This window comes from Procambarus clarkii, chromosome 22, assembly GCF_040958095.1.
Source record: "Procambarus clarkii isolate CNS0578487 chromosome 22, FALCON_Pclarkii_2.0, whole genome shotgun sequence".
Lineage (NCBI taxonomy): Eukaryota > Metazoa > Arthropoda > Malacostraca > Decapoda > Cambaridae > Procambarus > Procambarus clarkii.
Genome location: NC_091171.1, coordinates 33680675 through 33691622, shown reverse-complemented (window position 1 = coordinate 33691622; position 10948 = coordinate 33680675). Strand labels below are relative to the sequence as shown.

General features: G+C 49.2%; 1 protein-coding gene across 1 annotated transcript in view; it reads right to left on the bottom strand.

Moving 5' to 3' along the window:
- Positions 1-10249, bottom strand: part of LOC138367494 (uncharacterized) — a 33725-nt gene extending 23476 nt beyond the window's left edge. Inside the window, exons 1-2 of the mRNA XM_069329167.1 lie at positions 10217-10249; positions 8096-8820 (exon numbers count right to left, since the gene is read on the bottom strand). Of these exons, the coding sequence (XP_069185268.1) occupies positions 8096-8820; positions 10217-10249 (758 nt within the window). The remainder of the gene's footprint in view (positions 1-8095; positions 8821-10216) is intronic.
- Positions 10250-10948: the final 699 nt, after the last annotated feature.

The following is a 10948-nucleotide window of genomic DNA, read 5'->3' as shown; positions in this document are numbered from 1 at the left end:
AACCTCCGCCCTTTTCCATGACTGTTACATCTAGAAAGGGCAGCTTCCCATCCTTTTCCATCTCGTAAGTGAAAGTGGTTTAAAAGAGACTAACGTCGTCTATGCCTTCAAATGCCCACTTGGGGACTGTAAGCTCCAAAAAACCCAGTATATAGGCAAGACAACAACATCTCTTTCTAGGCGTTTAACGATGCATAAGCAACAGGGCTCCATTAAGGAACATATAATCTCTTCCCACAACCAAACCATCGCCAGAGAAATCCTAGTAAACAACACAGAAATCATCGATAGATACAGCGATAGCAGGCGGCTTGACGTTTGCGAGGCACTACACATCAAGAAGTCAACAGCCAATTATTGCACAACTATATTCTACCCACCTCAAGACTCCGCTCCAATATAGAAGCATCAAGAAATATGGACCAATAGGCTTTCTACAAACACTTCTATTCAATACCCATTGTTTGTGTTCTGTCTTGTGTTGATACTTTTAATACCCTATTAATATCCCCTCTTGTTCTGTCTTGTGTTAATGCCACATCACCCCTCCCACCTCACTCAAATGTAGATATAAAATCGGAGATACGTAAGTTCTATTCAGTTGTGTATTTGTGAACTAAAGTCTTTGAAAATGTAATAAGTTTTACGAAACGCGCCCGTGTCGCGTCAGACTAGAAATAAAAATGAATTTTGGAGAATTGATTTTTGATTTACCTCCAACAGTGAAGCGTAATGTACGAAAGATTGAGAAAATTCGTGTTAGAATTATTAATCTTACTTTTTCGGTCATATTTAATAATATATATATATATATATATATATATATATATATATATATATATATATATATATATATATATATATATATATATATATATATATATATATATAATATATATATATACCCTTCCACTAACCTACATGTCAGTTCCTGGGTCAGAAATTTCTTGGCTAGGCTAAGAAATTCCTGGGCCTAGTGGGCTTTGTTGTGCCGTGTTGGCCTCTGGCCGCCGGTAAAGGCAACCAGGTACTCACCTAATTGTACTTGCGGGGGTTGAGGTTTGGCTCTTTGGTCCCGCCTCTCAACCGTCAATCAACTGGTGTACAGATTCCTGAGCCTATCGGGCTCTATCATATCTACACTTGAAACTGTGTATGGAGTCAGCCTCCACCACATCACTGCCTAATGCATTCCATTTATTAACTACTCTGACACTGAAAAAATTCTTTCTAACGTCACTGTGGTTCATCTGGATACTAAGTTTCCACCTGTGTCCCCTTGTTCGTGTCCCACCCGTGCTTAAGAGTTTGTCGTTGTCCACCCTGTCAATTCCCCTGGGAATTTTGTAGGTGGTTATCATGTCTCCCCTTACTCTTCTGTTTTCCAGGGATGTGAGGTTCAGATCCTTTAGCCTTTCCTAGTAGCTCAATCCTCTCAGTTCCGGGACCAGTCTGGTGGCATACCGCTGAATCTTCTCTAACTTTGTCTTGTGTTTAACTAGGTATGGACTCCAGGCTGGAGCTGCATACTCCAGGATTGGTCTTACATAAGTGGTATACAGGGTTCTGAAAGATTCCTTACACAAGTTTCTAAAGGCAGTTCTTATATTGGCCAGTCTAGCATATGCCGCTGATGATATTCTTTTGATGTGGGCCTCTGGGGACAGGTTCGGTGTGATATCAACCCCCAGGTCTGTGTGTGTGTGTACTCACCTATATGTACTCACCTATATGTGCTTGCAGGATCGAGCATTGACTCTTGGATCCCGCCTTTCTAGCTATCGGTTGTTTACAGCAATGACTCCTGTCCCATTTCCCTATCATACCTAGTTTTAAAAGTATGAATAGTATTTGCTTCCACAACCTGTTCCCCAAGTGCATTCCATTTTTCTACTACTCTCACGCTAAAAGAAAACTTCCTAACATCTCTGTGACTCATCTGAGTTTCCAGTTTCCACCCATGTCCCCTCGTTCTGTTATTATTACGTGTGAACATTTCATCTATTTCCACTTTGTCAATTCCCCTGAGTATTTTATATGTCCCTATCATATCTCCTCTCTCCCTTCTTTTCTCTAGTGTCGTAAGGTTCAGTTCCTTCATCCGCTCTTCATATCCCATCCCTCGTAACTCTGGGACAAGCCTCGTCGCAAACCTCTGAACCTTCTCCAGTTTCTTTATGTGTTTCTTCAGGTGGGGGCTCCATGATGGCGCGGCATACTCTAAGACGGGTCTCACGTAGGCAGTGTAAAGCGCCCTAAAAGCTTCCTCATTTAGGTTTCTGAATGAAGTTCTAATTTTCGCCAGTGTAGAGTACGCTGGTGTCGTTATCCTATTTATATGTGCCTCAGGAGTTAGATTAGGTGTCACATCCACTCCCAGGTCTCTTTCTCGAATCGTTACAGGTAGGCTGTTCCCCTTCATTGTGTACTGTCCCTTTGGTCTCCTGTCACCTGATCCCATTTCCATAACTTTACATTTACTGGTGTTAAACTCCAGTAGCCATTTCCCTGACCATCTCTGCAGCCTGTTTAAGTCCTCTTGGAGGATCCTACAATCCTCGTCTGTCACAACTCTTCTCATTAATTTTGCGTCATCTGCAAACATTGACATGTATGATTCCACTCCTGTAAACATATCATTTACGTAAATTAGAAAGAGGATTGGTCCCAGCACCGATCCTTGAGGTACTCCACTTGTTACTGTTCGCCAGTCCGACTTTTCGCCCCTTACCATTACCCTCTGGCTCCTTCCTGTTAGGTAGTTCTTCACCCATACTAGGGCCTTTCCGCTTACTCCTGCCTGCCTCTCAAGTTTGTATAGCAGTCTCATGTGCGGTACCGTATCAAAGGCCTTTTGGCAGTCAAGAAATATGCAGTCTGCCCAGCCTTCTCTGTCCTGCCTTATCCTTGTTACTTTATCATAGAATTCTAAAAGGTTTGTTAGGCATGATTTCCCTGTCCAGAACCCATGTTGGTGCTTGTTTACAAACCCAATGCTCTCCAGGTGCTCAACAAGTCTTAGCCTAATTATTCTTTCAAGTATTTTGCAGGGGATGCTTGTCAGTGATACGGGTCTGTAGTTAAGTGCCTCCTCCCTATCACCTTTTTTGAAAATCGGTACGACATTTGCCTCCTTCCAGCAACTGGGCAATTCTCCCGACATAAGTGACTCATTAAAGATCATTGCCAGAGGCACGCTGAGAGCCTGCGCTGCCTCTTTAAGTATCCACGGTGATACTTTGTCTGGTCCAACAGCTTTATTTGCATCCAGTGTTGTCAACTGTTTCATTACATCCTCTGCTGTCACCTCTATATCTGATAGTCTTTCATCTTGGGTAATCTCTTCTAACAATGGGAGCTGCTCAGGCTCGGTTGTGAACACTCCATGGAATTTTGCATTCAGTACCTCGCAGATTTCCTTGTCGCTTTCTGTATATGCCCCTTCTGTTTTCCTCAGTCTTGTCACTTGGTCATTTACCGACATCTTCCTTCTTATATGGCTATGTAGTAATTTTGGTTGCTTTTTCGCTTTGACTGCAATATCATTCTCATAATTTCTTTCCGACACTCGTCTTATCTTAATGTAATCATTCCTAGCTCTGTTACATCTAATCCTGTTGTCCTCTGTCCTTTGTCTTCTGTACTTCCTCCACTCCCTCCTGCTTCTCACCTTTGCTTCCTGACACTGTCTATTAAACCATGGGTTATTATATTCCCTCCTGCTTTTTTCCTTTATTGTTGGAATAAATCTATCTTCAGCCTCCTTGCATTTCAATATGACTTGGTTCATCATACCTTGCACTGTTTTTCCTCTAAGTTCTTCCTCCCACTGCACTTCTCCCAGGTAGTCCCTTATCCTTCTGTAGTCCCCTTTTCTGTAATCAAGTCTCCTTTCCCGGACCTCTTGTCCTTTGGTCACAATTTTAAACTCCATCATGTAGTCAAAGACTAGGACACAATGGTCACTAGCTCCTAGTGGTATTTCATGTTCCAACTGCTCGATGTCTTCTACATTCTGAGTGATAATGAGATCTAATAGGCTGGGCGTATCCCCTCCTCTTTCCCTAGTATCTTCTTTCACATGCTGTGTTAGGAAATTCCTGTCAATAACGTCTACCAGCTTCGCTCCCCAGGTCTCCTCCCCGCCATGGGGATTCCTCGTTTCCCAATCTATCTCTCCGTGATTTAGGTCCCCCATGACCAGCAGCTTCGCTCTCATTCTATGCGCTAAAGTTGCTGCCCTCTGCAGTTCATCCATACATGTCTTGTTGCTGTCCTCGTACTCCTGCCTGGGCCTTCTACTGTTTGGTGGAGGATTGTAGAGTATCAAGATTACAATCTTCTTCCCATCCACTGTCAGAGTTCCATGTATGAAGCTTGTGCTTTCATTGGTACCCGGATTTTCCAGCTCATCAAACTTCCATTTCCGCTTTATTAGTAGTGCCACTCCTCCTCCCTGTCTCTGTGTCCTTTCTTTTCTTATCACCTGGTACCCCTCTGGAAAGATTGCATCCGAGATCATGCCATTTATTTTAGTTTCCACTATTGCCACTATGTCTGGGTCTGCCTCACTAACTCTTTCTTTTATCTCTTCTGCTTTATTGGCTACCCCATCAGCATTGGTGTACCAAACCTTGAGACTCTTCTTGGAGACTCGGGTGTCAGAGTTCCCCCTTTCACAAGGGGTCTGGGGGGAACTGGGGGGTGTCTGGGGGGCAAGTGGGGGCTGTGGGGGTGAGTGGGGGGGTGCTAGGGGGGTGCCTGGGAGTGCCTGGTAGGCGAATGGGTTCTGGGCATCTAGGGGGGTAGGAAGGGCATAATGGGTCTGAAAGTTAGGGGTCTGAATAGCATAGGGGGGTTGAGAAATAGAGTGAGACTGAGAGTCAGATAGAGGTTGAGAGGTTGGGGGGGAGAGGGATACTGAGGGCGGAGAGCTGAGATGAGAATGGAGCATGGGTGCTGGGAGTGGAGTGAGTGAGTGAGTGAGTGAGTGAGTGAGTGAGTGAGTGAGTGAGTGAGTGAGTGAGTGAGTGAGTGAGTGAGTGAGTGAGTGAGTGAGTGAGTATGGTACTTCATCAACATTACCATCCCTAACATATAGGTCGCCTGACAACTATGCTTATTATATACACAGAAGCTCAATGCCGCAATTACCTAAGACAAAAATTGGAGTCAAGCTCTTGGACCCCGATTTTCGGCATTTGAACCCCCCCCCCCGACTTACCAGGCAGTATGCCTTCAAGGCATCCCTCCAAGCCCTCACTCACCTGTCATCCCTCCAAGCCCTCACTCACCTGGCATCCCTCCAGCCCTCACTCACCTGGCATCCCTCCAAGCCCTCACTCACCCGGCATCCCTCCAAGCCCTCACTCACCTGGCATCCCTCCAAGCCCTCACTCACCTGGCATCCCTCCAAGCCCTCACTCATCTGGCATCCCTCCAAGCCCCTCACTCACCTGGCATCCCTCCAAGCCCTCACTCACCTGGCATCCCTCCAAGCCCCTCACTCACCTGTCATCCCTCCAAGCCCTCACTCACCCGGCATCCCTCCAAGCCCTCACTCACCTGGCATCCCTCCAAGCCCTCACTCACCTGGCATCCCTCCAAGCCCCTCACTCACCTGGCATCCCTCCAAGCCCTCACTCACCTGGCATCCCTCCAAGCCCTCACTCACCTGGCATCCCTCCAAGCCCTCACTCACCTGTCATCCCTCCAAGCCCTCACTCACCCGGCATCCCTCCAAGCCCTCACTCACCTGGCATCCCTCCAAGCCCTCACTCACCTGGCATCCCTCCAAGCCCCTCACTCACCTGGCATCCCTCCAAGCCCTCACTCACCTGGCATCCCTCCAAGCCCTCACTCACCCGGCATCCTTCCAAGCCCTCACTCACCTGGCATCCCTCCAAGCCCCTCACTCACCTGGCATCCCTCCAAGCCCTCACTCACCTGGCATCCCTCCAAGCCCTCACTCACCTGGCATCCCTCCAAGCCCTCACTCACCTGTCATCCCTCCAAGCCCTCACTCACCCGGCATCCCTCCAAGCCCTCACTCACCTGGCATCCCTCCAAGCCCTCACTCACCTGGCATCCCTCCAAGCCCCTCACTCACCTGGCATCCCTCCAAGCCCTCACTCACCTGGCATCCCTCCAAGCCCTCACTCACCCGGCATCCTTCCAAGCCCTCACTCACCTGGCATCCCTCCAAGCCCCTCACTCACCTGGCATCCCTCCAAGCCCTCACTCACCTGGCATCCCTCCAAGCCCTCACTCACCTGGCATCCCTCCAAGCCCTCACTCACCTGGCATCCCTCCAAGCCCTCACTCACCTGGCATCCCTCCAAACCCTCACTCACCTGTCATCCCTCCAAACCCTCACTCACCTGTCATCCCTCCAAGCCCTCACTCACCTGGCATCCCTCCAAACCCTCACTCACCTGTCATCCCTCCAAACCCTCACTCACCTGTCATCCCTCCAAATCCTCACTCACCTGTCATCCCTCCAAGCCCTCACTCACCCGGCATACCTCCAAGCCCTCACTCACCTGTCATCCCTCCAAGCCCTCACTCACCCGGCATCCCTCCAAGCCCTCGCTCACCTGGCATCCCTCCAAGCCCTCACTCACCTGTCATCCCTCCAAGCCCTCACTCACCCGGCATCCCTCCAAGCCCTCACTCACCTGGCATCCCTCCAAGCCCTCACTCACCTGTCATCCCTCCAAGCCCTCACTCACCAGGCCTCCAAGTCGACCCTCACGAAGAGATCAAAGGGCCTGGCCCTCCCGCTTCACCCAGCAGGCACTCAGGTCCTCTCATCTGCCCTCTTACTCATACCACTCCTCATTATTCACCTTCGGTGCCATTCCCTCTTACTCATATTCTGTGACCCAGCCAGAGAGAGTTAAGAGGGACTAATCTGGATCCAACACTCTTAACGCCAGCTCTGAGACTCCCCTCTTATGGCCTCTCTTCTTATATATATCTTTCTTAATTAACACACACACACACACACACACACACACACACACACACACACACACACACACACACACACACACACACACACACACACACACACACACACACACACTACAAGGCAGGGCCTCGTAGCCTGGTGGATAGCGCGCAGGATTCGTAATTCTGTGGCGCGGGTTCGATTCCCGCACGAGGCAGAAACAAATGGGCAAAGTTTCTTTCACCCTAAGTGCCCCTGTTACCTAGCAGTAAATAGGTACCTGGGAGTTAGTCAGCTGTCACGGGCTGCTTCCCGGGTGTGTGTGTGTGTGTGTGTGTGTGTGTGTGGTGTGGAAAAAAAAAAAAAAGTAGTTAGTAAACAGTTGATTGACAGTTGAGAGGCGGGCCCAAAGAGCAAAGCTCAACCCCCGCAAAACACAACTAGTAAACACAACTAGTAAACACACACACACACACACACACACACGCACACGCACACGCACACACACACACACACACACACACACACACACACACACACACACACACGCACGCACGTTACCAGCCAGGGTATCAGCATGGCTCACAGCTTACTTAAGACGCTCGTGGCAGGGATCTGCCGGTAGTCAACAGACCAGCGACGGTGTTTACATCTCAGCGACCTTGCGGGCCATGTGTTCCAGATCCGGTGTCCCTTTGATAGCTTGCTTCCCCGATGTTCCAAGTGCTTAGACGCCGTTCCTTCACCCTTCAACCTTCCTCTCTTCACATATCCTAGCTCCTTGTCCTAATATCCCAGCAATTTGTCGTCCTATCCCTTCTCCTTGTCCTGATATCCCAGCTCCTTATCGACGTATCCCTTCCCAGTGGGATATATATACTGTCCGTGTATAATAAAGAGCTGAGGTCAAGCGAATTCAAATTCCCATACTGTAGGTTTCTGGTTGAATTTAATCTACCTCACTGTAGGTTTGTGGTTGGAAATCTACTTTACTGTAGGGTTGTGGTAGAAAATCTACTTTACTGTAGGGTTGTGGTAGAAAATCTACTTTACTGTAGGGTTGTGGTAGAAAATCTACTTTACTGTAGGGTTGTGGTAGGAAATCTACCTTACTGTAGGTTTGTGGTAGAAAATTTACCTTACTGTAGGTTTGTGGTAGAAAATCTACCTTCTAGCTTGTTCCCGGGGACTTGTTCCCGGTGGCTTGTTTCCGTTGGTTTGTTCCCGGTGGCTTGTTTCCGTTGGTTTGTTCCCGGTGGCTTGTTTCCGGTGGCTTGTTCCCGGTGGCTTGTTCCCGGTGGCTTGTTTCCGTTGGTTTGTTCCCGGTGGCTTGTTCCCGGTGGCTTGTTTCCGTTGGTTTGTTCCCGGTGGCTTGTTTCCGGTGGCTTGTTCCCGGTGGCTTGTTCCCGGTGGCTTGTTCCCGGTGGCTTGTTCCCGGTGGCTTGTTTCCGTTGGCTTGTTCCCGGTGGCTTGTTCCCGGTGGCTTGTTTCCGTTGGTTTGTTCCCGGTGGCTTGTTTCCGGTGGCTTGTTCCCGGTGGCTTGTTCCCGGTGGCTTGTTCCCGGGGACTTGTTCCCGGTGGCTTGTTCCCGGTGGCTTGTTCTCGGTGGCTTGTTCCCGGTGGCTTGTTCTCGGTGGTTTGTTCCCGGTGGCTTGTTTCCGTTGGTTTGTTCCCGGTGGCTTGTTTCCGGTGGCTTGTTCCCGGTGGCTTGTTCCCGGTGGCTTGTTCCCGGGGACTTGTTCCCGGTGGCTAGTTCCCGGTGGCTTGTTCCCGGTGGTTTGTTCCCGGTGGCTTGTTTCCGGTGGCTTGTTCCCGGTGGCTAGTTCCCGGTGGCTTGTTCCTGGTGGCTTGTTCCCGGTGGCTTGTTTCTAGTGGTTTGTTCCCGGTGACTTGTTCCTAGTGGCTTGTTCCCGGTCGCTTGTTCCCGGTGGCTTGTTCCTAGTGGATTGTTCCTGGTGAAATAATTGCCTCTAGTGGCTTGGGGTTGTTTCTGGTTTACTTCTCGTGGCTAACAAGCACGTCCCAGTTGTGTCTGGGTACAAGTGACAGGATGAACAACCCAGCGGGTTTTCTTCCTATTGGGGAGTGTTGTACATGCTGCTATGGCGGTGTGTCCACTCACAGGATGAGTGGCGCTGCCCAATACTGTCACTATGGCGGTGTGTCCACTCACAGGATGAGTGGCGCTGCCCAATAAACTCGCCCCTCGGGGCAAAATTTCATTTAAAGGATTTGCGTCGCTTTGGCTTGTTGCCCCTCGGGTAAGACCATGACTTGTCTCATACCGGTAACTTCTTTGTCCGGCTCGACTTCCTTGTGCGCGCGCACGTTAGTCTTTGTATCTCACCTATTTCTGTTCACCTACTTGTACCTGCAGGCTCGAGCTGTTGGCTCTTGGCTTAGTACCCAAATGAGCCACGGAGACTTAGTACTTAAACTTAGTAACCAAATATGCCACAGGGACATTTGTAAAGATTTGTTCAGTGTCAGAGTAGTTAACAGATGGAATGCATTAGGCATTCCATCTGTAAGAGTAAGAGTAAGTAAGTAAGATGTAAGAGTAAGGGGAGACATGATCACTACCTCCAAAATTTTCAGAGGAATTGACAGGGGTAGATAAAGACAAACTGTTTAACACGAGTGGTATGCGAACAAGGGGACACAGGTGGAAACTGGGTACCCACATGAGCCACAGGGACGTTAAAAGGAACTTTTTCAGTGTCAGAGTAGTTAACAAATGGAATGCATTAGGCAGTGATGTGGCGGAGGCTGACTCCATAAACAGTATCACCTAATTGTACTCACCTAATTGTGCTTGCGGGGGTTGAGCTCTAGCTCTTTGGTCCCGCCTCTCAACTGTCAATCGACTGATGTACAGGTTCCTGAGCCTACTGGGCTCTATCATATCTACACTCGAAACTGTGTATGGAGTCAGCCTCCACCACATCACTGCCTAATGCATTCCATTTGTTAACTACTCTGACACCTGAAAAAGTGCCTTTTAACGTCCCTGTGGCTCATTTGCGTACCCAGTTTCCACCTGTGTCCCCTTGTTCGCATACCACCCGTGTTAAACAGTTTATCTTTATCTACCCCTGTCAATTTCTCTGAGAATTTTGTAGGTAGTGATCATGTCTCCCCTTACTCCTACTTACTCTTACATTCTCAAATGGTCCTTGTTCTCATATCCCAGCGCCTTACCCTCATATCCCAGCACCTTACCCTCATATCCCAGCGCCTTACCCTCATATCCCAGCGCCTTACCCTCATATCCCTTCCAGATAAATTAATTAGCATTATTCGCCCGAGGTAAGGACAGTGGACGAGGGCCGGAAGTCAATATATGAGAAGGATGGAACAGGAGTAGGGCCGAGGAAGAGGGAGGGAGGGAGGGGTGTGAGAGGGGAGGTGAGGGGAGCAGGGAAGGAGAGGAGGTAATCTGAGGGTGGGGAGCTTAGGTTGAGTTTCATGTTTACTCGCTAATTAGGGAAGTAATGGTGTCAACAGTCCAGCCTCTCTTGCCCTTACCTTCCCCCCTCCCCTCCTTCCCCTCCCCTCCCCTCCCTGGCTCTTACCTTTCTCCCTCCCCACCCCTCTCTGGCTCTTACCTTCCCCCTCTCACTGTACCCCCCCCCTCCCCCTTCCCTCTCGCTCTTACTGGAAACGGATGCAAGAAGAGTTCCAGTAAGAGCAAGAGCTGGGTGGTCAGGGCAAGCTGAGAAGGGTTCAGGTAAGAGTGGGGGGGGGGGGGGCACGCCTCTTCTCAAACCCGCACGCCCCCCCCCTCCCTCCCTCTCCCTCCCTCTCTCTCCCTCCTCCCCCCCTCCCCTTCCAGCACTTATTGGTACTCTCAAGTACGTCCTTGCATAGTCAAAACACTCTAACACAAGCTGAAAAAATATATAAAAACAAGTGGCTAATTGAGTTCAACTCTAGCAACTGCAAATTAATATTGCCGGAGCTGGCAACAGGAGCCCGGATACAAAGTGCCAAATT